Source organism: Archocentrus centrarchus, chromosome 7, assembly GCF_007364275.1.
Source record: "Archocentrus centrarchus isolate MPI-CPG fArcCen1 chromosome 7, fArcCen1, whole genome shotgun sequence".
Taxonomy (NCBI): domain Eukaryota; kingdom Metazoa; phylum Chordata; class Actinopteri; order Cichliformes; family Cichlidae; genus Archocentrus; species Archocentrus centrarchus.
The window spans coordinates 28878869-28903405 of NC_044352.1; the positions used below are offsets into that span (position 1 = coordinate 28878869).

The 24537-nt window shown below is 42.9% G+C and overlaps 1 protein-coding gene across 4 annotated transcripts in view; it reads left to right on the top strand.

The window, feature by feature from the left end:
* agrn (agrin) overlaps positions 1 to 24106 on the top strand; it is a 286862-nt gene extending 262756 nt beyond the window's left edge. For 2 of the 4 annotated variants that reach the window (XM_030732753.1, XM_030732754.1), the window contains 10 exons: positions 1052 to 1186; positions 3604 to 3694; positions 4001 to 4165; positions 4307 to 4418; positions 7960 to 8076; positions 10144 to 10327; positions 11191 to 11278; positions 15807 to 16031; positions 18539 to 18642; positions 21227 to 24106. In XM_030732753.1, the coding sequence (XP_030588613.1) occupies positions 1052 to 1186; positions 3604 to 3694; positions 4001 to 4165; positions 4307 to 4418; positions 7960 to 8076; positions 10144 to 10327; positions 11191 to 11278; positions 15807 to 16031; positions 18539 to 18642; positions 21227 to 21387 (1382 nt within the window). In that variant the 3' untranslated portion in view covers positions 21388 to 24106. Of the gene's footprint in view, positions 1 to 1051; positions 1187 to 3603; positions 3695 to 4000; positions 4166 to 4306; positions 4419 to 6079; positions 6092 to 7959; positions 8077 to 10143; positions 10328 to 11190; positions 11279 to 12192; positions 12217 to 15806; positions 16032 to 18538; positions 18643 to 21226 lie in introns of all 4 variants that reach the window. The other 2 variants (XM_030732751.1, XM_030732752.1) reach the window with 2 other exon arrangements.
* The last annotated feature ends 431 nt before the right edge of the window (positions 24107 to 24537 follow it).

Sequence of the window (24537 nt, forward strand, 5' to 3'; positions counted from 1 at the left end):
CCGGTTATACTGCAGCTTACCGCAGAAAGTTTCACACAAGAACCAATTTAATTGTCAGATGTAACTTTTATGCTCGAATAGTAAAGGATTTTATCCACAAACAGGAGCAGGTTAATGGTTATTGGAACAACCTGTCAGCAGAGGTTTAAGGGCCGTTTTCCTTGAATCTGCAATGTGGATCAATAAAGTATCACAATGCATTACTATTGCCTTTAATATAAAGGGCTCCCCTTATGTTTTGGTTGTTACAGAGAAGCTTGAGAAGAAGTATATTCTGGAGAAGCACGGCTGTGATAAAGGTTGTGTTGGCAACATCGTGTAAAGTGAATGGTGATAATGAGAGCTGGACCAGTGCCTGCAGCCTCAGATTGAAGTTAATTTTGTCATGATGTCAATTTAAAAGTGGCCGAGATTGGCTAGAAGGAAAGGGACAGATCACAGAAAGAGAGAAGACAGAATAAATGGGTGGGAAGAGTTGTAGTTAGAGGGCGGGCATGTCGGGACAGCTGGATGAATGAGAGAGGTGAGAGAGTAATAGAATTAAAAAGATGGGAGAGGAAGAGGAGACAGTAAAAAAAGAGCTGTGCTGGTGAAGAGGTAAGAGTGGAGAATAAAATACAGCTTCCAAACGTGAGAGTGAGGGAAAACGGGGGGAACCCTGTGAGCTCAGCGGGGATGGCGTTCATTAAAGCACTCTCCTCACCACAGGCTCTGACTGCTAAAGTAATGACGGGTGAATTCAGATGGGCTGTGGCAGAGGGCAAAACCATCATCCACCAGACGCCTGCGAGCCTTTCCCGCAGTCGGCGTTGGCCCAGAAACATGGCCGCGTGGCGCGGAGGCTCTCCACTGTTTAATCTGGATGTGTAATATTTCTAAATCCTATTAGAAAATGACCTCTATTACAGAGGAAATCCTCATACCCCACTTCTCTCCCCTTTTTCTGTCTTCCCCTCATTTCAGATGGAATACAAAAGAGACAGTGGTTGAATATGCTGGCAGGTTTCCTTGGTGGTTTTCTCATGGCAGACATTTTTGTGTCTCTGTCCAGGTCCAACGTGTGCAGACATCCATGACCCATGCAACCCCAGCAGGTGCCATCCATCTTCCCAGTGCCAGGCATTGCCCGAGGGAGGCTACAAATGCGAGTGTCCCATGGGACGTGAAGGAAGACACTGCGAGAACGGTAATCTTTCCACAGAACCAGAGTTCTGGTCTGGAGTCAGCTGAGCAGCACCCTCCTCCACGCCTATTTTTCCTCTTCTTTTCTTCTACTCTGTGACATTTCCTTCCCTTCTGAATCGAAAAGGGAGATCAAATGCAAAGGGGGGGGGGGGGGGGGTTAAGCCTTCAGGCTGGAAGGGGAAGGGAGGGTTGGTGGCTTACAGAACTGAGGTAGATGATTGGCCCCGTCGGGCCTTTCACCACATCGACTCTGCTACGCTTGTTAGTGGGTAAGCAGGAGCAAAGCTGCAGCCTCCCTCCCTGCCTTTCCGCCCACAGGTGTTGTGTTCAAACATGTTTGTTGGTACTTACTTTCACATGGCAGAACCAGGGCGCTGCTGGGAAAAAGACTGCAGCACAGCTCAGCTGCTTTTGAAGTTCATCATTAGCACTTTGGGCGGTGTGGCATTCTGAAGACTACTCATGTTTATCCCTCCCTTCCTTTGTAGATGTTGTCATAAATGCTTGCAGAATTTGGCTACTCCAAGTACAAATTAAAAAGAATATATTCTGATGCAAATTCCAAACAAAAGAGAAACATGCAACCTTGTAACCCTGGGAATTTAGAAAAAAAAACAGATGGGAATTGCTGCCTTTTCCTTCGCCCCAAGTCCAAGTTAGCAGGTGATTAAAATAAATTGAGGTGAACCAAAATCAATGCCATGTGAGCGGGAGCGTCTCCAATTCCAAAAGGCTATTTTTTTCACGGGAATCAATGAGATGACTAATCGCATCAGTCCTTCCTGCCCGCGGTGATTAATGGGAGCGTCAGTCAGCCAGAGTGTCAGCCCCAGAGAGGAGCTCAGAGATAAGGCGGCAGCCAGGCGGACGTCCCCTCTGAGGGCTGCACTGAGAACAGTTAAAAAGACAGGTAGCTTAGAGCGCTCTCATCAGAAGCCTGAAGGTGAATTGGTCATAATATGAAGTGTTTGTATCTTAGCGTGTGTGTGTGTGCGTTCGGCTGAGCTGTGGTTTCCATTTCAATTCCGCCAGGGGTTTGTCAGTACAGCTCACTGCTGTAATATTCACAGTCAAGGACTTTTCTCAAGGGTGTTCCTGTAGTATTGAATGGCCTACTTTACTCCTTGCCTTTACCCCGTCTTAGTGTAAATCATTACAATTTAGCGATGAAACCACGATCGTTTGGATTGAGGCAGTCCACAAAAAAAAAATAAATAAATAAATTACATTTAGCCTCTTGGCCACATTAAGCAGTTAGTGTGTGTCTGTGTGTGAAATCTTCCTTTTTTCTTGCATGCAGTCAAGCTGTTTGTAGCCTTCTCTAATTTTTTTGATAGGGTAAGCACTAATTACCCGAACATAAACAAAATGAGCTCAGAGTTTGCTATTGACTTTAGCGATGGAAGCAACAGCTGCCTGAATGCTGCTTCTATTTCTCTGGGATTTGACCAAAGAAAAGCTGTTGAAACTTTAACTTGACTAAATTCTCTTAGCCGTCAAACTCAGTCACCCACACATCGCGCAGCTTTTCCTGGTCATCCAGCTTCTTCTCAAGCCTTGCCCTCTTCTCACCTATTGATCACTGTGCTTTCAGTTCCAGCGCTAGGTGAAAAATAAGAAAAACCCTCCAGACCTGCTCTGTAAGAAACTGCATTCTGAGAAGCAGAGTTTACTTTAGTACAGGACTCCTCGTTGCGTGCACTGAACTCTTTTCCCATCTCCGCCACGATGCGTACCATCATCATCATTAGCAGTCTTCTGCACAATAGCTAATTAGCTTTCTCTTCTATGTCTGCCTTCTCCATCCTGACTAATCCCAGCCAATTACGAGTAAAAGCTTTCTTGCCGGCTACATAGATAGATATGTGCATATGTGTGTGTGTGAGCATCTAGCCTTCCACATTCCTCTTGGTGATTGTAGCTTTTGCAAGCAACACCATAAACACATACTCCCACAGTGACACTTGAATGATTTTTAATGTCAAGCTACTTGTTAGCAGGATGGCGCACTGCCTGTCCTAATCACTCCAGACAGCCAAAAGACGGGACAGCCAGACGCAGACCCTGTCGCGAAGGCATGAATTTGTAAAAAGGCCTGCCAAAATACAATAGCTGTATTATTTCGTAGGTCCCAGGCTGTGGTGTTAAACTCCGCATGTCTCCAAAGGTCCTTTGTTATACAGTGGCGCGCTGTGTAATCAGTCTGACATAAGGGTTTTTTTGAATTTTTTTGTTTGAATTTCTGTCAGGAGAATGTCTTAATCCCAAAAGCTATAAAAACACAAATCCATCTCTCTCCTTAATGCTGACAGGCCCTTCAAAGATGTACCGACTGTCCCTGAATTTCAATTTTGTCAGCAGTAACAAAAACGACACCTGCGGTTGAATACAGTCTCTTTGTTTTGTTTTTTTTTCCAGTGGTTGAGAGGAGAGGGGCTTACATGCCACTGTTCAACGGAGACTCTTACCTGGAGCTGAAGGGGCTACATCTTTATGGGCACGATCTGCGGTAAGTCCCATGCCTCAGCGTGAAACCCACACAGTCAAGTCTGGCATGTGTTACTGAACACTGGATACCACGTAGGTTTCATAGGCTGAACTTGTTCTGTGCCTAAGGCACAACAGCCTTCTTTAAGCCTGAACTGAATTGACAATGAAGGAAACAAATAGTGTTATCTAAGCCTGAGCATGTAGAACATATAATATCTTTATACAGAAAGGGTGCCGATGCACCAGAAACAAGAACCCATGTACAGTAGGAGATGGGTAGCGCTCTTTCACTCATGCGTGTGTTTTGCTTCTGTTACGTCTGCAGTCAAAAGGTTAGCATGACAGTGGTTTTCATGGCCAATGGCTCCAACGGTCTGATCTTTTACAACGGCCAAAAATCGGACGGAGGAGGAGACTTCATCTCGCTGTCCCTGAATAATGGGATCCTGGAGTTTCGCTACGACCTGGGAAAGGGACCCGCCACCATCAGGTTACCATGACTTGAGAACCTAAGAGACTTTAAGTTATAAATGCATGCTACATATTAAAGGGCATACGACGCAACAATGAATGTGTTTTTCCTAATATGTGACTGCTCATGCATGTGTGGGTGTGTGTATGTGTGATTCAGGAGTAAGGAAGCGATCCAGCTGAACGTGTGGAACATCGTCAACCTGGAGCGCTCCAACCGCAAAGGAGAGATCATGGTGAACAAGAAGGGTGCCGTGCGAGGAGAGGCACCAGTAAGAAACAGCGAGCCGACGAGCTCCTGCTAATGGTTATCTTGCTTTTAGCATGCGGGGCTGATGGGCCTATGCTATGCTTACCCTTATCTCTGCCAGTATATATACTCATCTGCGTGCACATGTCTCATCTACGCCACATCTTCAGCCTTTAGTGCTCATGTTTGCTCCTGCAAGGAGTGTCCAAGTTACCATTTCAGGCACAGTTAAAGGGGTAAAGCAGACTTTACCCTTTTACTGATTTTTTTTTTTGCTTTTGCACACGGCCCCCGAACACGTGGCTTTGCCAGTTTGTTCTAACTTAAAGTACGCAACTATCTCCAGAAATCCAACAAGGTGAGAGGAAGTGCTCCAGATGTAGAAGGGCCAGTTTGGCAAGCTGTCTTAATTTTGCAATTCTTCTCCAAGCTTGCTGGCTTTCTGGAGATATCAGAATCATAAAGCAGCCTTTTCTGCTGGTATACAGTCAGTTTTATAAATCTAGCCTTTGAGGTGCTGCCTAGGGAGGTGGAGGCAGATAAAGGAGATAGCAGCAGCGAGAAGAGCCTAATGAAAATTTTAAACCCAGTGACTAGACTAATAAAACAGGTACATGGTTCCAAATGAAGGCTATCTAATAGTTTGATAAGTCTGTAAGTCATCCAATTATATTAAACATTGTAATTTGTGACTATGAACATGCACCCTGTCAACTCCATCAGCTTCCTCTAAGATGCAACACTCCTTTTTTTTTTTTCCCCCTCTCTCTTGCTGCTCAGTCACCCCTCCTCTCACTCCCATCGTCCGTATGGTAATTGTGTTTTACTCCAGCAACAGAGGCAGAAAATCTTATTAAAGGAAGAGAGCAAGGGAAAAGCGAAGACGAGTGGGGGGCTGGGAGGACGCAAGGGATGAGCTGAGACTAGTTATGGAGCTCATTGCAGAGACCCTATCCAGTATGGCTCTAAGCTAATTCTCTCCCACTTCATCGCTAAGAACCAGGAAGGCGTTACAATACGCTTTGCTCAGAGAAACCCATATCATATCAAAGGTGGTCACACACAGGAACATATATGGATACATATAGCGTGCTGGGAGTGATCTTCATTTCAAAGACTATTCAGGCTGCCAGCGTAATGAAGTACAAACTTTCAAAGATTTGGATAGGAGAAATAATAATCTACTTCACCTCTTATTGAATGGCAGTGGTCTATGAATGAGGTTGGGTTAAGTGGCACTATTCGTAGTCTCTCATCCATGAAGTTTTTTTCTTTTCATCTTTTGCTAATGGCACCGTATATTTCATGCATGGCCTTCTTAGATTTACTGTCTTATTTGTATTCACTTTCTTTAGTGTTAATACACACTCGCACAGCTTTGTGGTTCCATGTCTGTGTATGTATATAATGCAAAAGTGTGTGTTCTGCACACTTTTATATTCTTATTTAATGTACTTGTCTTGGATGTCAGTGCTTCACAGCAGCTTTTTAATGCGCTTACAGATGTGCGTGTGTGCCTGTGTGTGTGTATATGATGTTATAGTATGTGTGTGCTTTGTGAGCTTTTGCACTTGCCTAGCGCTGCATGCTCCTTTGTGCACAGACACTTTCTAGTTACCCTCCTAATAACTCTCTTCCTCCCTATTTTCTTTCCTTTTCTATGATGTGCTGTCTGGAAATAAGAAATCACGCAAGGTAATTAGACAAGTCCCAATCACACCTTAGCCCCATGGTTTGTTTGAGCCACTCTCTATGTCCTCTCACCCCCATGTCTCCATGCAACAACTGCACAAAAATAAGGGTACTTCTGCAGAGCTGCAGGCAGCCTTTAAGGTGCCAGTTCTGTAGAACAACTTTGCCATTTTCATGAGCTCATACACGCACACACGGCACTGAAGAGGAGATGCTCCTAAAGAACAAGGTTTGGCTTTCACCTCGGTCCATCTGCTGTGGGGGTGGGAAGGTGGGAGGGAAGAAGGAAAAGAGGCAGTCATCTTTGCGGTGGCCATTGTTTTTAGCAACAAAGAAATGTCTTCATTAGTCTGGTGTAGGCGGGGATATCACGCCAGTGCCGCGTGCCTGTCGAAAAGTGCGAGCGAAGACACGGGAGGCGAGGAGGATATATACCGTAGGAGAAGGCGAGGTGCTAAGCCAAGCCAGGCTGTTCTTTTGTCATCTGCTCTCACTTCTTTTGTACACAAGAATGATCCTCCATAATATCATGAAGTCGCTCACTCTTTCACTCACTCACTCACTCGCTCATTACTACACAACAAGTCTCACCGAACATCACCGAGCGAGAGTCACGCCATAGAACCAACCATTCTCCTTCGACAGGTGATTATTATTACCTGTGAGAGAAAAAATAGAACATGATCTACCATTTCATTGCATGCAGTTTCACTTAGCGTGATAGAAGTGTAGCTTTACATAGATGATGAGGATTCCAGAGTCCCACATTATGAAGGGGTAAGATCTCAGAGAAGGTTCGGTGTGCATCTGTAACTTTACCTGCAGAGTAGATGAGTGTTGCAGAGCAGTGAAGTCTGCATAAAGAGCCTGAGGTGGCCAACTTTGCCTTACAGTTTGGTGACACATTTTGGCAAAGCCTAGAGGCACCAGCCACAACTGGGTCCAGCAGCTTTGGCCAAAGTCCCTGCTCTATCTCTGCTGGAAGCAGCTCAAGGTGCAGTGACACAGCCCCGGGCTTCAGCCAAGCACCACTGCCTCCTGCACTCCAAATCCCATCCTAAATAAAAGCCAGGGTGATGCCAGCTTGCCTGCACAAAGCCTGTTTATTTGGCCCCTTCCATCATTTTTACAGCAATTAACTCCACTTTAACCCTCAGGCAATTACTGCCCTACATAAAATAAAGATCATTAATTCCTGCCTTCTGAAGTGGGCCGGTTCTCCCATGCAAAAGAAGGAAAGAGGCACCTTGCTAATGCAAAGCAATTGTTCCAAAGGTTTGGTGGAAAGAATCGAATTTCATAGTCATCTGCTGCACAAATGAATTGCAATTAATGTGTCTCCACACTCAACTGTTTGAAAGGTCGGTGCTTATAATCAGCCATTCATTAGAGATGTCTGTAAAGAACCATCCATATCTCGAGCCCAGCCTGCTTCTGATTTTCCTTTGTAGTCTCTTTTTATGTTGCTCAGATAGAGGATAATTGACCACTCTCTCTGAGAGACACAGAAATCAATTATGCTGTAATGTATCAAGTGTGTCGGCGTGGAAGGAAGGCAAGGAAGTGCAGTTAAAGCCTCTGTTGGCTACAATATAAAATCTTCTTTTAATGGGACATTTGTGACATGTCTGTAAATGCGGTATATGTATATTAATCTGTCTTTATATCTTCGGGGAAAAGGTGGCAACTTATTTCTGGCTCCCTTGGCTACAGTAAAATTATAAACCAATATGTTCTGAACAGACAACTCCCAGAGAAAAGTTGATGTTGGGGTATGGAAATGATTCAGCTGGACATTTTAAAAGGTAGATGTAGAAGGTGGGGCATTTCTGGCTCACCACCTAAAACCTGACTGTGTCCTTTCTCACCAGAACCGGCACGTAGATCTTAACCTGAAAGAGTCTCTTTTTGTTGGTGGAGCTCCCGATTACAGCCGACTAGCAAGAGCCGCTGCACTAACGGAGGGCTTCAAGGGAACCGTCCAAAAGGTAAATTTGTACATGTCCTTTTTTCTAAAAGAACTGCAGTGTCATTAGCTCAGCTCATAGATTCAATGTTATTTTAATGACTTGCGACCTTAGACATGCAGCAGCAAAGTCAAATGATGAGTTATTTGCTGTCCGGCCGCCCTACTATAAAGCCTCATATTAGTAATTTTCCATTATAAGCTCACTCTGTGACAGACAGCGACTCTGCTCATTTGGATTAGTATGCACTAATAATAGAATGCACATTTTGAAGTCCCTCCATTTTGCTATTCTCAGATCTTTCTCTGACAACTTTCCAGTTTTTTTTTTTCTCCACTTTCCAGCAAAAAATCTCATCTCAAAGTGCCAAAAATAACTCGGTAGAACAAAGGCTGGATGTTACTGTTTGCGCAAACTTGTCATTAGTTATCCTCGGCAAACTTTCCCTTGACAGTTTCGAGCAAATCAAAAGCTAAACGTGGCGTTTGTCTTGCTTGGCCTGTAGGGAATAATTAATTATGAGGAAGTATTCTGGGTCTGGTGTACTGTTTAACATGCATGTTGTAATTTTCTGAGGCAATTTTCTGTCTGTGGCAGTGGGGGAATTCATCTTTAGAGGCGCACGTTAAACTGAATCTACAGCCTCACTGTACGCATTTATTTACTCTTAGGATGTGTTGCCATAATTCGATTTAGGGATCGTTCAGCAGAAAACACAAAGCCCTTCATGGATGCGTTCCTTTGGATAACAATCGAGAGTGGTAAATGGTAATCTTCAAGTGGTGTGCTAAGGAGGCAAGAATTTAATCAGATAATTTTAAAACCTTAAACGACTTATCAGAGGCAATAGGCATGCAAGCATGACAAGAATTATATTGCAAATGCAGCACTTCAAAGAAAGGTCACTAAGAGCATTACATAAATGTAAATCTGTAAAAATGGGAAATTAGAAGAGTTTTTATGAGATTCTGTTGATTTGTTGCAGACAGCTTGAAAAAACTAGATATTCTAATTAACACACACTGCTATAAACTCTGTAGTATATGTATTTACTGCACATTATGTACACTATGCCATGTTCTTTATTAAAGGTCTCAGTCTGCTTAAAATAAGCGACCGAGCACAGAAGACACTTACGTGAACTCACGCTCCCCGAGGCAGATCTTTGGATTTCAGACAACACATTTCTGTTTCGCCTGAGCTTTGGTTTGAAATGGGTGATGCTTAGATGGAAAAGGGTGACATCATATATTTATTTGCTCCACAGAGGATTCAGCAACATCTGAAAAAAAATATGATTCACATTTGTGGGCTTGTTTTTTGCCAAGTCATTATTGAGTACAATCAAACCACTCCAAGTCAGCGTTGATGACTCTTAAACAATACATTTTTTACTTTGGGCTTATTTATTAATGAATATTTGACTTTAGGAGAAATACTTAGGCTTTAAGAAGTACTACTGCGCTACCAGAACCTCAGATATCTCAAATATTTCTCCCCAGTATGGTAATTTTCTGAGTGCTTGCTTAAATGCTGGATTTTCGTTTCAAAAACATCTCAGAATCAGAATCAGAATCAGAATCAGAAGGTTTTTATTGCCATATGGGTGAACAGGTTCACAGCATTAGGAAATTGCTGCGGTACTTCGTGCTTACAGAAAAAAAAACAAATAAGTATAAAAACTATAAGACAATATACAAGTATACAAATTGCAAATATACAGAGATATTAGAGCTATAACTATAGCACAATATTACAAAATTACAAAATATACAGTGCAGAGACTAATTAAAAGATAAAAAAATGTAGACTATATTCCACTAATATGTACATCAGTGCAGTCAGACAGGTGCATAGACATAGGGTCATCAGCGTTTGTGGAGGGTGGTGGTAACAGTCTTAGGGTAATTGTTCATGAGTCCAACAGCAGAGGGGAAGAAACTGTTCTTATGGCGGGAGGTTCTGGTCCGTATGGACCGTAGCCTCCTGCCTGAGGGGAGAGGGTCAAAAAGTCTGTGCCCAGGGTGACCAGACTCCAAACCCAGACTGCGATAACACACGATGACACCCTATGTGTACTGCTTCTAGATCATTCTGATGGGTACGCCCATCCTCAGGGAGGAGAATGCCTTGCGCTCCAGTAGCATAGCCATGTTCCAGGGTCACCCCTGCTCCCAGGAGCCCTGTCACAACGGCGGCCGCTGCAACCCTCAGCTGGACACCTACGAGTGCATTTGCCTCAGCGGTTTCTCAGGAGCGCACTGCCAGAACAGTGAGTATCGCTGCGATCTCTGCTGTATGTCCTCACACGCACACATTGCATTTGGCTTTATCCTAATCCAAGTCAATGAACCAGAGAAAATCTCAGTGCTTTAACACATTTCCTACCCCTATTTTAAGGATCAGTGTGATTGCTCTTTGTGTAAGCCAGTGGCTAGCAATGCTTGCTGGGTTGAGATCACCTTATCACGCTAGCGTGCAGCTGCAATGAATCATTGTAACCGTACAAATTGTTCTATTACCTCATCCAAGATTATCTGGTTTTATTCCAGAAGCATAGCATTTTGGCTGCTTTTAAAGCATAGTATGAGTGGGACTAAAAATCAGTGATGCTTCATGTAACACTGCTTGTTCTTGGCTTGCCTCTATAGAAGGTAAAATATCAGTCTCAATTTTTTCTGCTTGTAAGACCTTTATTTCCATTGTGTTCTGCCTGTGCGAGGTAATAATGCCAATATTAGACATGTGATGTCTCTTTTATGCCGGTGTCATTATGTATCGATTTCAAACTACTGCAGCACTTATGAAAATGATGAACTCTGTCAACTGAATATTTATGAAACGTTTGCACATTCCTTTCATCATCTTCACGATACTCTGCCAGACATATACTCGCTCTGGCCTGATCTGTCTTACATACTCAGTCACTGCTTTTGCCATTAACCTTGTGCGTGTGGCCGGCTGTCCCTTTCACCTTAATTAAAACTACAAACGCACCAGCGTCCCCCCCCACCCACCCAACCACCTACCCCATGTGCTCACACTTCATTGCCTTCAGCTCTGATAACCAAACCTTTATTGATTAGTGTGATCTCATCCTCTGAACGTTTTTCGCCCCGCCCCTGTCCTTCACAGCCATCTACGAGAAGTCCGCTGGCGAGACCGAGGCCATCGCCTTTGACGGACGGACGTTCATCGAGTACCACAACGCTGTTACCAGGAGGTAAGATAGAGTACAGCCCATTTAACCTCATCCACCATCCGCACTGTAATAGCTATTAGCCAAATAACCCCTCCCTCGTCCATCTCCTCCCTTGGTAAACTTTGATGACAGTGTGGATGATATCATCAGTCCCGGGGCTTCAGGGTGAACTAGGCGCTTGGCTAATAGCTCATCGCCCCTGTCTGTGGCAGTTCTGCTACGCTTTTGACAGGATTTCACTAATTAGCGAGACAGTTAACAATCACAGCGTTGCCCTGAGCACACTCACTTCGCTCTGTGGTCTACCCCGTAGCTCACACTGACGCTGGACAATAAGAGCACACATGATTAAACTTCTTATCCTATTTTGAATGTGCTTCTGACTGTTTTTCATCACGCTGGCTTAAAAAAAAAATGTAGGCTGCAATTTTTAACACCCTGTGAAGGGGAAAGAAAGCTGATGACGTACTTGGAAAATGATTTCGGGAGCTGTTGTATAAAAAAACCAAACAAACAGGAAATCCACTCCCTTTAGGCAGCTGATGAGACATTTTTACTCTTCCATCCATCTACAAGGTTGGCAAGAGAGCGCCTCCAGGTTGGCATAAACAAAAATGTTTATGTGATGAGCCTGAAGACGTCAAGCATACGGTTCTATATCTTCGACTCACAGCTCCTCACACAAACACTCGGAGGTGTGAAAACCGGGCCACAGTGCGCAGATCATCACGCTGCCGTGAACGCTCATAACTCTCACTCACTCAGACACAACTGGCTGGAGGACTCTGCCACACACGTGTGTGGCTGTTGATGCGTCTTTGCTGCTTGTCGATGGCGTCAGCATGCCCGTCCTTTGTCGTGACCTCCCTTGTCTTTGTCCACACGTGTCTTTGTCTCATGTAAATGTTCTTCACTGTCTTTCCTTTTCACTCAAGCCAACTGACCAATGAGATTCCAGAGTAAGTAGACTTTAACACTGGGTATTTGTCCAGTTTCAAATCCAGCCCAACTAACAGCAGTTTAAATTCCATGTTTGATAACCCAACTGGAGAGATTAAAGCACATTCAGTTTCCCATATTAATATCCAAACAGAAATCATCTTAACCGTTCAAGTCAGATTTCACATCCGAGGTCCATATCCATAAATCCATTTGACAGATTTCCTTATTTTGAATACATCATGCAGCGTCACTAGCTCCTGTCTTTTTTTCCAGTGCAAAGGGAAGCATGAGTGTTTGCATGATAAGCATTGTGCACAGCCCTCAGAGAAAATGAATTGCTGTACTGAGAATGTGCGATATTTTATGCATGGTTGTAGCTCGTTCATAAACAAAATGAATTGCCACGCACTTTATGCTGAATGGCATTAAGTGTTACGTGAGAAATGAATGAGATCCCTTGAAAACTACAAGAAGAGGATATACTAAATAACCCCTTAACCTAAATTCTGGTACCTGTGGAGCTTGTGCGCGGGAAAACCCGCGGTCACGACTTAGTTATTAAGGGTTTTTCTTCCTGCTCATTAGCTTGGTAAGTAACCTCTTTTTAAAAAGTCCCACAAAGCGGCGAAGCAGGATTCAGCTCAAATTAAGCCGACTGGATTCAGCCCAGAGTTCCACTCCATGCCAGGGCTTCTGTCATTTCATTTTTGCCAGATCTCTAACTGTAATTGTGAATAATTACAGAGTCGGCTGTACAGAAAGGCTGTGACATGTTAATCACAGATTTGTCTCTCTTTGTAGATTAGACCTCCAATTGAGATCTCTCTCCTCAGTGTGTAGCCATGGGCATCAATCTCACTTAGCAGGAGGGGACAGTGGTCCTTGAAGCCAGACTGTCAAAAGTTTAATGGATGTCACATTTACTAAGAGGCACAACGAGGGTGACTCTACGCACATCGGGCCCTTGGTGCAGCACTCTAAAGGGACACAATCAGCTCAGTGTGATTTGATCTTGGAAAGTGAATGAATACATTTCTCAGCCATTAAGTGCTGGCGAGGCCAAAATGTCAAACTTTAACCTCAGGTTAATGTTTTCGTTACTATTTACAGCACCCTTTTGATCACTTCTCCTCCTCCATATCTGAAAGCTCAGGTCGATTCGCTCAAGCTCCATCATTTCAGTGACAAATCATATCTGGCTATGACTCTCAACTGATACGTGCTTGACCCCATTTTTGGACAATTGCCCAATTTTTCTCATTCGCTGCTTTCATCTCTAGACAGAAGGTAATTGGCGCAGCACTGTAGCGTGCAGAGCCATAAATATAAAGGAGCTGGTCAATAATTGGACGCTGACTTAAAGCAGGCTTCGCACCTCTGTGGACACTGACCATGAATGTGCTTAATCTTGATGCTTCACTTTTAAAAAGTGCTTGATCCCAAGGCATTTTGTAGAGTTAGTCATCCATCTTAATCGGAGCGGTTCCCTTGAGAACCTTTTTTTTTGTGGTTGTGGTGTTATCAAGGCTAAGCTACACACTTCCTATGATCACACAACAGTTGTTATCGACTCGACACGGTCGATATTGTAGTAGAGCAGATAAGTTATGCTTTTTGCAGCTCCAGGTCTAAACTAGACCTCCTCCCTTCCCTCCCTTCCCTTTCTCCTTGTGGCCCCTTGCGCTTACACTGCATGCCGTTGACTTTCTCCCCTGCTCCCTTAAGTCCTGAATCTCTGGAGAACCCATCTGACCAGAGGTGAGTCTCTCAAAGCTTTCAAACTTTGGTGCTGTCGGCTTGCGTCTCGCCTCCTCATTCCTCCCTTTCCCTCCAGACAACCCCTCCTCGACCTCTCACAGGGCTAAATCCTCCTCCGCAGAGACAACACTGTTTCCATTACTGAGATAGAGTTACCAATACGAATGGCAAAGAGCCTCTGCATATGCTTCAATAAATTCTGAAAAAGTTAAGAGCTCTGATAACAGCACAAAGCCAACCAGAGCTGCAGCCTCTTCGCTAAAGCTGTCCTCCCACATGGCTTTTTATTATTCTAAGCACTACTGCCACCTAGAGTTGAAATGGAGGTCCACACCCTGCCAGCTTTGGAAAAAATATAAGATAAAACTCTTCCATTTCCAAAAAGAAACAGCATCACAGCAGAAATCTATGAAGTCAGTGGTGTATATGAGATCTAGCGCGCTGTGCGCCGGCGTTGTTTTATTCATGATATATTCAGCACTTTTAATAACCTTGACCTTATCACTGACAATCCGCTCCAGTGGAGATTTATTGGCCCCTGTAAGCTCTTGGAGGGTTTGCCAGGAGAGGGTTCACTAAGCTATATTTTTGTTGTTTTTTTTTTCTCTCCCTTGAGAAAAAAAACTGATGCTTTGAAATCATACTTTTTTGGGGGGGTGTTGTTGTTCCCGTCTGCCTCAGCAGTTTTGGTTAATCAAAGGGGTCGATGTTTCTAACCTAAGCATGTTTCTGAAAAAGGAAATCATACTTGATTCTGTTTTTTTTTTTCCTGCTTCTGCTGAGTCATTTTGTGGCGTGAGCTGTCAAAGTTACCTTCCCTCCAAAGTTAAATCTCATCTCATTGCTTCTTTTACTCATTATTTAATGGACGATACTCAGAGAAAATGAAGCAAATCTCCTCCAGGTTAAGGAGAGTTGTCACACTCAGTGTCTCTTTATTCCCTCCCATTTCCTGTCCTGTTAGTACTCCCATGTGCTTCCCTGTTTGCTGTGCTGACTCCTTTGTTTTGTCGTCTGTCTTGTCTAATCTTTGTCTCCAGCTCTGTGTTGGTGGTGTTTTATTTATTTATTTTTTTTAATTTGATCCATGTGTCGTTGGTTCTTTGTCGTACGTGCCCTCACTTTGTGTCTGTCTTTGTGTTTAAATACCCTTTGAAAAATTTGGAAGTAGTTCCATTTTGCTGATGCGCTGACAAATGTGCAGAGACTGACTGATGAATAAAAACTGCTTGTATGATTGTCTGGATGTCTGCTGTATCTCTGGTGGACTCACAGATGGATGTGTGGTGGTGTCTGTGTGTGCACATATTCAGTAGGGGCACATTGCTTTGTGTACTTTTCTCACACAGCGGTGACAGTGGCTTACAGTGCCTCTTAAGGATAGAAGGAAAGTCTCCTAGTCTCTGCATCCAAATCACCCTGGCAGCTGTAGCAGTCAAGAGATGGGAGATCAAATAGCTGCCTAAACAACACACACGCAGAGCAATGCACAAAGCAACAAAGGAAGCAGTAGACAGCAGTGCAATTCAGGCTCAGTAGGATGCAGAAAAGCTAATAGCAAAACAACCCCCTACTACTCACCCAGCAACTTGATTTTCCTTCAAAATCCCCTTAACTCTGTTAGCATGTGATTGCAGAGTTCAAGCTACACAGTTTTCTTCCTGAATATAGCAAATAGAGGCAGATGTCATCATTGAATCACAGGTAACGCAGCTTTGAGACAATAGCAGAGGCTCCTTGCTTCCAATGTGCAATATCCATAGCTATGCCAAGGATTAGAACTCCTTTTCAATGCAGCAGACAAAAAAAAACCCCAAACAACTAACTTGTGTATTTTCTGTCCTTCTAGCGAGAAGGCTCTGCTGGTGAACAAATTTGAACTGAGCATCCGGACTGAGGCGACCCAGGGTCTGGTGCTGTGGAGCGGGAAGGGCGTGGAGCGCTCAGACTACATTGCCCTAGCAATTGTAGACGGGCATGTCCAAATGACATACGACCTGGGGTCCAAGCCCGTTGTGCTGCGCTCTTCTGTGCGTGTTGACACCAACCGCTGGATACGCATCAAGGCCAGCAGGTAAGAAGGGAGATGATAGGTAGCTGGGGGGGTGGGGATCAGCGGTGGAAGCTTTTACAGTTAGACCAGGATTAGAATTAATCCATATTGTATTTGTGTTGCTGCACACTGTGATCTCCTGCATGAATCCTCTGCTACACAGTGATCCCTCGCATTGAGATGTCTCTGATTAGTTTCAGATTAAGGTTATTTTCATGCCTGGTCATGCACAAGTATGATATTATGCATCAAATTGCTTTGACACGGTAATGAATGTTCAAAGAGGAAGAACATGCTGAAATATCTCCACATATTTTTACACAGTTTTAGGCATGTTACAGGAAATATAGGAGGGAAATAAATAAAAATCAGAACACTGATGTATATGCATTGCACACTGTACGTGACCTACAAGAAGGCTTCAATGAAAAGAATAGCGAAACAGTATGAATAACAGTAATATAGCTGCAAGCAGTGAAGATCAAGGTCCGAGCAGACCGATAGTGTTCAAATTGTTGTCGACCTCTGAGGGCAGTTGAAAACAACATGCTTGAATTGCTATATTGTTAACAAACCCTAGAACCTCTGCAAAGACTTGGTTTGCCAGGCGTATCATATATGCAGGACTATGGTATTTCTTCTGTTTATTAAAACGCAAAAGCCTCACAACAGTCAGAAAATATGTGTGCTGTTATTCTGAAGGGAAAATCCCACATCATTCACAGGGTTTCATGTTTAATGTGAAACATTTCGTTACACATTAGTGGCCCTCCTAAAAAACTTTAATCAATCATTAACACGTTTAATGCTTCAACCATTAGCCAGGACCCTAGATTGTGCAAACTTGCACTAACCCATGCAGCCAACAATGAGGTATAACCTTTGTTGCATATGTGCTACCATCCAGAGGTGGAGCCTGATGCACTTAAATGCATAAGCTTAGTGAAAACTGAACAAACATGTGTTTGAGGCTCATGTCTTAGTGCAAAGATGGATGGGTGGATTTATTTTGACCTGCGACCCTAAGTTGCATAAGCATTTAAGAAAGCATGGATGGAGTTTCAGTACAACCTCTGAGTTCAGTACATCAAGTTTTGGTATCTAAGGAGAATATGGGAAGTTCAAAAAGTATGTATTATTATGGGTTTTGCGGCACAGGAGAAGAAGTATATTAGGAACAATTGCAATAGGGCTCAGTTACAGTCAGCTAGGATCATTTGCGTTTTGACACCAATCGTTGGATACGGGCACAATGTAGAAATCACGTTCACATCATGGCAGCTGATGCTGTGCTGCAGTGGTTCATATTCTCCTGTTAGGAATCAACACATTTAAATTAGAGTTACCACAAAACTAGACAGTCACATATTAAACAGTTTTTGACAGCTCGATACACTTGAGCCTTGTCTGTACAAATCTGTAGCATGCGTGTATACACAGTCCTCTATTAGTTAGATTGGGCCTCCTTTTGCCTTCAGAACTGACTTAATTCTTCGTGGCATAGATTCAACAAGAGATGGTTGTGTGAGAAAATGCCAGCAGATCAGCGGCTTCAATCATGCCGCATTCAAAGTCACTTAAATCACTTTTCTCCCTCATTCTGATGCTCAAATTGAACTTCAGCAGGTCATCTCGGCCGTGCATGCCATGCATGCCTGCATGCACTGAGTCGCTGCCATGTGATTGGCTGATGAGATAGTTGTGTTAACAAGCAGTTGAAAAGTGTACCTAATGAAGTGGCCAGTGAGTCTATGCACATTTACATGAACAATAAATAACACATGCATTAGAGACAATAATGTTTTGTAAATGAGGAATGGATGGAAGAGAAAAAGCTGTAATTTTTGTGTCCCATGGTGAGATCACATTAATGGATTTTTTCATTAAAAATAAATTAATCGCCTGAACTTTGACCCATTCGACACCTTCCTTGTGATCTCTTCATTACCGCTGCAGAACATTTCACTTTCAGTGAGCGGACACGTGGGGGATAACACGCCTTACACGCTTTCCCCGTGTAAGGCGAGAATAATCGATCCCTGAAAAACTGCTCCATCCATTGCAAGCAGGAACTAGGCCAAATCTCATCCCAGACTTACATGGAGACCACATGAGAAGATGACATCATTTCAATGGTAATGATGGTGTAAATCGCAGCATGTGGCACACGGCTCACATAGCTGTATAGCTAGCTGTGTTTGTGGCCTGCCTCTAATGACTGTCTCTCTGCTGGAAACCCACTTTAGTGAGTTCAAATCAGCCCTGTCTTCACAATTCTTAAGCGAGTGCTAATGCGCCGCACGGAGCCACCTCAAATAAATGGTGCTCTAACGGCATCTGTTAGCTGGTAGACAGGCACATTTAGAACACTGCTTGGCAAAGGCAGTTATGTGAGTGCTTAGTATACTGGCAGTGAGGCAACAGAATCTAGATGCTAAACTAAACGAAACTGCAGTTTAAACCTATTCACTGTGACACATATGCACTCACTTCCAGTGCCCCTCTCTTTTTGTCTTTCTCCTCTTTAGAGCACTTCGAGACGGCTCTCTACAGGTTGGCAACGAGGCGCCAGTAACGGGGTCATCACCTTTGGCAGCAACACAGCTGGACACAGATGGAGCACTCTGGTTGGGTAGGTGCCCACGCATGCAGGAAAAAAAGGAGGAACTCTTAATTCAGACTTGAAAATGTGTCTACTGATGCCATACATAAAGCAAGGGAAATGCTTGTAATTGTGCAAAATAGTGCTTTTTCATCCTAGCCACTGGTTAGGCTGCCAAAAATGAGCAATGAAGTCAATGTCGTTGCAGAGGATAAGCAAAGTCTCTGGCAGGGAAAAAAAGATTGCAGTTTGGGCAAAAAAAAAAAAAAAATGTCCAAGCCTATTCAGGTATTGAGTTGAGAAATGAAAGGCTATCTGACTAACTCCAAAGTTGTCTGCTCTCCTGAATTGAAAATGACCAAAGTCGGCTCGTTATCTACCTTGAGTTCAATTTAGGCTGAACTTGGCTCAGAGAAATGGCTTTGAAAGAACACACACGGCACCGCTGGATTGAACATTCTGAGGAAATAACATTGAAGACGGGCAGCAAAATAAAGTCAGACTGTTCTTTAAAATGCACAGTGCGCAGCGGAAAAAGAAGCAGGCTTGAGAGGAGAAGCAGCCGGAGTGACATTTAAAGAGTCTCGCCGCATGTAGAAGTGCGCTCGTGCACTCAGGTACACGTATACAAACACACATGGGGAGGCAGCGCAGTGGAACAGGTGCTGAGCGAGCCCTGCAGCAAGAATATATAATCCTCACGTAGCCCTCCCATCGAGAGCCCTTCTCCCTTTTTAAATCCCCTTTTCGCTGTTCATCATTAATTCATCTGTAACTCGCATGAAATTAGCCCTGTCGACTCCTGATTCGGAGGCACACAATCCGATTAATGTGGGCAGGGACAGGGGATGTAAAGAGCTCAGCGGGGATGTGAACTCTCGGCCTGACAAAAACATGGAAGAGATGGAAGTCTGGGGATGAAATGAGTCGCACAGCCATGAAGTAAAGACGAAAAGAGGGATGCGGGAGGGTTCTGACTGTGTAGACGCCAAAGAAGGAGAAAGGGGAGTGGGCTAGCTAGGTAAAACATGGGAAAACGTGGAAAAATGAGGGTGAGTCTCTCTTCCAGTAAAAACAGATTTCAGCTAATTCTGAATAAAGATGTTTCATATAGTTTTAGTGAGAAAGACACTAATGACCACTTTGGGTTCGCTCGAAACACAGTCAAAAGAAGTAAAGGAGCTGGAAAAACACCCAGAAATGAGGTCATCGGCATCTTTACATAAAGAGGTTTGGAAAAATTATAGGCAACACAAAAAGGACAATTCAAGGAGCAGAAACCAACTCTATAATCATAAAGGCTCTACCTTTAACATCTGTGAACTGGCTGCAAATCATATTAAGAACTCTGAATTTCTGCTCTTTATATGGGACTGCCAATAATAAAACATATTTTTTCCACTTAACTGATAATATACAGTTGTTGTCAGAAGTTTACAGAGACTCGTCAAACAAATATATGCATGCACACCACTAATATTTGGTTAAATGTTCCTTAACAAGTTCCACCTCGACCAGAAGCTTTGGGTAGCTTCTTGCATGACTCTGGCTGGATGTTTGATGTTTGCTCTTCTTGGCAGAATTGGTAGAGTTCATTTAAACTGGTCGGTTTCCTGGGACGGACCCGGCTTTTAAGCGCAGTCCACAAATTTTCAATAGATCAGGATCTGCCTTGAACTGACTGCAAATCATCCGCTCAGCCTTTTGAGACACACCAGAAAAGAATAATTTTCTGCTTTTGCTTTCTTTGAAATAAGCACAGGCAAAAGTGGGTAGTTAGCAGCTGTATACAAGCTGTGGCCCCGAGATCCAAAACACAGCAACATAAAAAAAACAAAAAAAAACACACAAACTGACCATTCCTGAAACGTTGTGTTTTCAGTTTTCTCCTGTTTTCAGGATGCTGTTGTGTTTTGCACCTCGGGGGCCACCTTGGTTACTGAGCAGCCGAAGAGCAGCACCTATATGAATTCAAATTTCTTTACAACAAAGGCTGCCAGATATCTGAAAACACTAGGTGATGGACATGTGATACGTGGGGAGTTCACAGCACGGCAGCGATCGCTTAGCACCAAAGATGGAAACAAATTAAAAATAATGAGGATGTTAGGCATTCATCATTTTACACTCTGTCACCACCTTTCTTTTGTAGCTCTTTTTTTTTTTTTCCGGTTGTTGTTTTTTTGAGTACTTTATGCACCGTGTCAAATTAAAAGAACATTCTCTCGTCTCCGTCTGACTTCAGTTTTGTGTGACTGCTGTGCTAGGCTCCTTCTCACTTTGATCATGGCAGCCTGACAAATACACTGTCATCCTGTCGTGTCCATCAGCTGGTGTCATAGCGGAAAATATCAAAGGCTTGTAATACAACCTGACAGAACCATGTAGCTGCTTTTGTAGTTTGTACCGAAATATTTCAAAGCTTGGCTATTTGATGGATATTTCCAGTTTAATTTGTTATGAAAGCCAAACTCTTATCCTGGTGTTTGATCTTTAAAGGGCCACTACGCTGATTTTTAAGATCACTTGACTACTTGTGCAAGTATTTTTCTGCACGTAAATGAAAAGTTAAAAGGAGCCAGTCACAGTAACCTCTGCTTCTGTCTCTCCTCAGGTGGTCTGGAGGAGCTGGCGGTGGCCCGTCGGTTGCCCAAGGCCTACAGCACCGGCTACGTTGGCTGCATCAAGGATGTGCTGGTGGATGGGGTGGATCTCCACCTGGTGGAGGACGCCTTAAACAGCCCTAGAATATTACACTGTTCCGCCGCCAAATAACCCAGCAGAGACAAAATATTGCAAGCAATGAAAAAGAAAAAGAAACCCTCCCACCCGCACCCTCTATAGCGCCCATGTCTCCTGCTGTAATTATTTTCTATTTTTGTATACTTCTCATTGCTTTTTATATGGAAAGAAAATGAATATGTTGTTTTATTTTTTTGTTTTATATATTTTGCTCTTTTTTTTTTTTTTTAATCCACACCTCCGTTCACAGTAAGAATTCCTTTTCTTTCAGGCCCTTCAATTTTTTTCAAAAGGAAGGCATCTCTGTGGGGAAAAAAAGAGAGAGATATTCAGTTCATGTCACTTTTGATGTTTTAAAACAAACTTTAAAAAAAAAAAAACAGCCCTATATTTTTTTTTGTTTTCTTTTTTATTCATTCATTACTTGAACACAGTGGACCCTGCTGATGATGATCTCTGGTTTGCCTTGTCTTGGTGCCATATCTACCATTCACATTCCCCAAGCATGGCCTATACATCTTTGATCCACATTACATTCCCTCATGAGAGATGGATGCTGTAGCCGGTGCGCGCGTTTCTTTGATGCTGCAGCCAGCTGCCGACTACAGTCGAGAAACTCTGTATTCAGCCCTGGTATTTAGTCCACTGTATTTTCCTAATGGGACTTTTCAGAAATCAGTCAAGCTGCTACAGTGAGAAAGTATGCAGTCATAAGCACTCGATCAACCCCATCTCACAGCGCTCCGAAAAAGAAAAAAAAAAAAAGAAAAAATTTCCACTCGATCTGAATCCCATCCGAGCCTTTAGTTTTGAAATATGACTCACTAACACTGCAACCCGACGTGACGGAGAGCGAGCGCTGCGTTCCACAATGACTTGCATATCATTAGTCATAAGTCAAGACATGAATCATAGACATGGATAAATGTTATAAATATAGAGTATATAAATAATACCTGAGACTGTGAATATGTAAGATGGGTTCTCTTTGGAGAATTGTGCTTCTCATGTACTATTGTGCGTTCTGTTCTACAATCAGCAGATGAACTAATGATGACCACTATAAATGCATGCACTTCTGCAGTGTTGGTTTGAATCTGGTTTTTGTTTGTTTGGGTCCACGAAAGAATCTATTTTGAATAATGGGGGGGGGGGGGGTTGACTAATCAAGGTTTCTTTTTTCTTCTCTTCTTTCCACTGATGTGATTTCAGAAAGGCTTCACCGTTATCTTTAAAGTTTGCTCATTCCTTGTATTTTTTTTTTTTTTTAACTTTGTATTATTCTCGGGAGCAGTTAGTTTTGCAGGACCTTTAATGGCGTATAAGGGAAGAGTTATTACCACATCTGACCTTAAGGAGGTGCTGAAAGCAAAGACTGAAGGAAGGAGGCAAGGGGAGATCTTATCTCGAGGAGAGCCACTTCTCTTGGGAGCATCCTGTCAAACAGCAGTCAGTCATCAAGACACAAAGAAAAACCTTCAAAAAAAATAAATCATTTTTTTTCCTATTTCACCATTCCTGGAGGAATCTATTTTTTTTTTTTTCGGCTGTTGAGTGTGAGAAAGAAAGAGAGAGAGAGAGAGACTGAATGTCCATGTGACCTTTTGAAGCCATAACAGCCGCAAAAACTGGGAAAAGATACATAATCCTACAGTACTTGCAATTTAACATAGTAACGCATGGGTTTGTTTAACTAGTGCGAATTCTGTACACTTCAGTGAACTGTTGCAATGTGGAGTCGTCTTTGCTGAATCACAATAAGCTGCGATGACTGACTTAAAGACACTTGTTTTGATATGAGAACCTTGGCAATATTCTGAGACAAAGTCATGCCTGTTCGTGGTTGAGTATCAAATGGTCTTGTACTATTTTCTTTTTTCCTTATGTTCTTAATTATCTTTCCCTCCTTAAATCATCAAGCAACCTGTTTTTGTACAGCCCTGCAATTTTTAAGTGTAAATTTAGCAAAATGTGTGATCTGTGGAGGTTTATGTTTTTAGTAATATACACTGGAGCCATGTCTGACTTGTCTGTTCACCCACACGATGCTATACATCTGTAAATGGGGGAGGAATAACCCTTAGAGCTATTGTGTGCGTAGAGGTCTCGGGCGTCCGCACCAGGGCAGGAAACCCTCTTCTGGTGTCCCGAGATGCTTTTAAATTCCAGCGCTCACTCTCTTAAGCTTAAACTGGTTTTATTTTTACCACACTCTTCTCTGAATTTGACCACTTCAGGTGGGAACACTTGGACTCAAGATCCAAAAAAAAAAAGAAGACAACTGCAGTCCATGTATGGTTTGGGTGGAAACTATGAATTGCCTTAAAAACCAGTCATCTTGACTGCGAGCAGGTGACAAAGACGTCATCCATGTAACTGTTTCGTTACTTTAGCCAGTGTATTAGCCTCATTCAGATAATGTAAATGAGTAATACAAAATAATAATAATAATAATAACTATATTAGTAATAATGCTCATACAAAAAAAAAAATATCCCAGAGGGCTTACGCAAATGTCCCATCTGGCTTTTTACAAAAAAAATCTTCTATTTACTGTTTTTGAATCTATTTTCTGTTCCTTATTTATGTCTACATGTGGATTACCCTCCATGTCCGGCCTCTGTAAACTACTGTCTGACTGCGCAAACCTCGTCAAAGGGCAGTGCACCGATAAGAGTGGCATGACCTGAACATTACTAACTTTATGACCTTTGTCTTGTGTTCCTACCACCATGAAATAAAATGTCAACCAAACGGAGCCTCATCTTGTCGGTGGTCTTCATTTCGTCCTCATTCATGTGGCATAAGAGATCAAAATTAGAGCATGAGTCATATTTACTTGATTTTTTAAAAAAAGATTCTATTCCAAAGCGCACTAATATAAACTGGAGTCAGTTTGCTATTGTAGCAACAAAAAAACAAACAAAAAAAAGCAGCTTACAAATTGAATTATTGATGGTTACAACTTTCAACCAGCAGGAAGCATAAAGGACATTTTCTTGGAATGATTTTAGCACATCTGTGCCTGTGGGATCTTACAGATTTCTCACATCGCTCTGGTTTGATTTTGTTCTATCTCTTTGAAAGTTTAGCAAGTGCAGTGGGCTCCTTAGTCAGTGATCTTTCAGAGATCCTCAGTAAGGTACGGATCAGAACTCTGGGCTTGCCATTTCATTATTACAG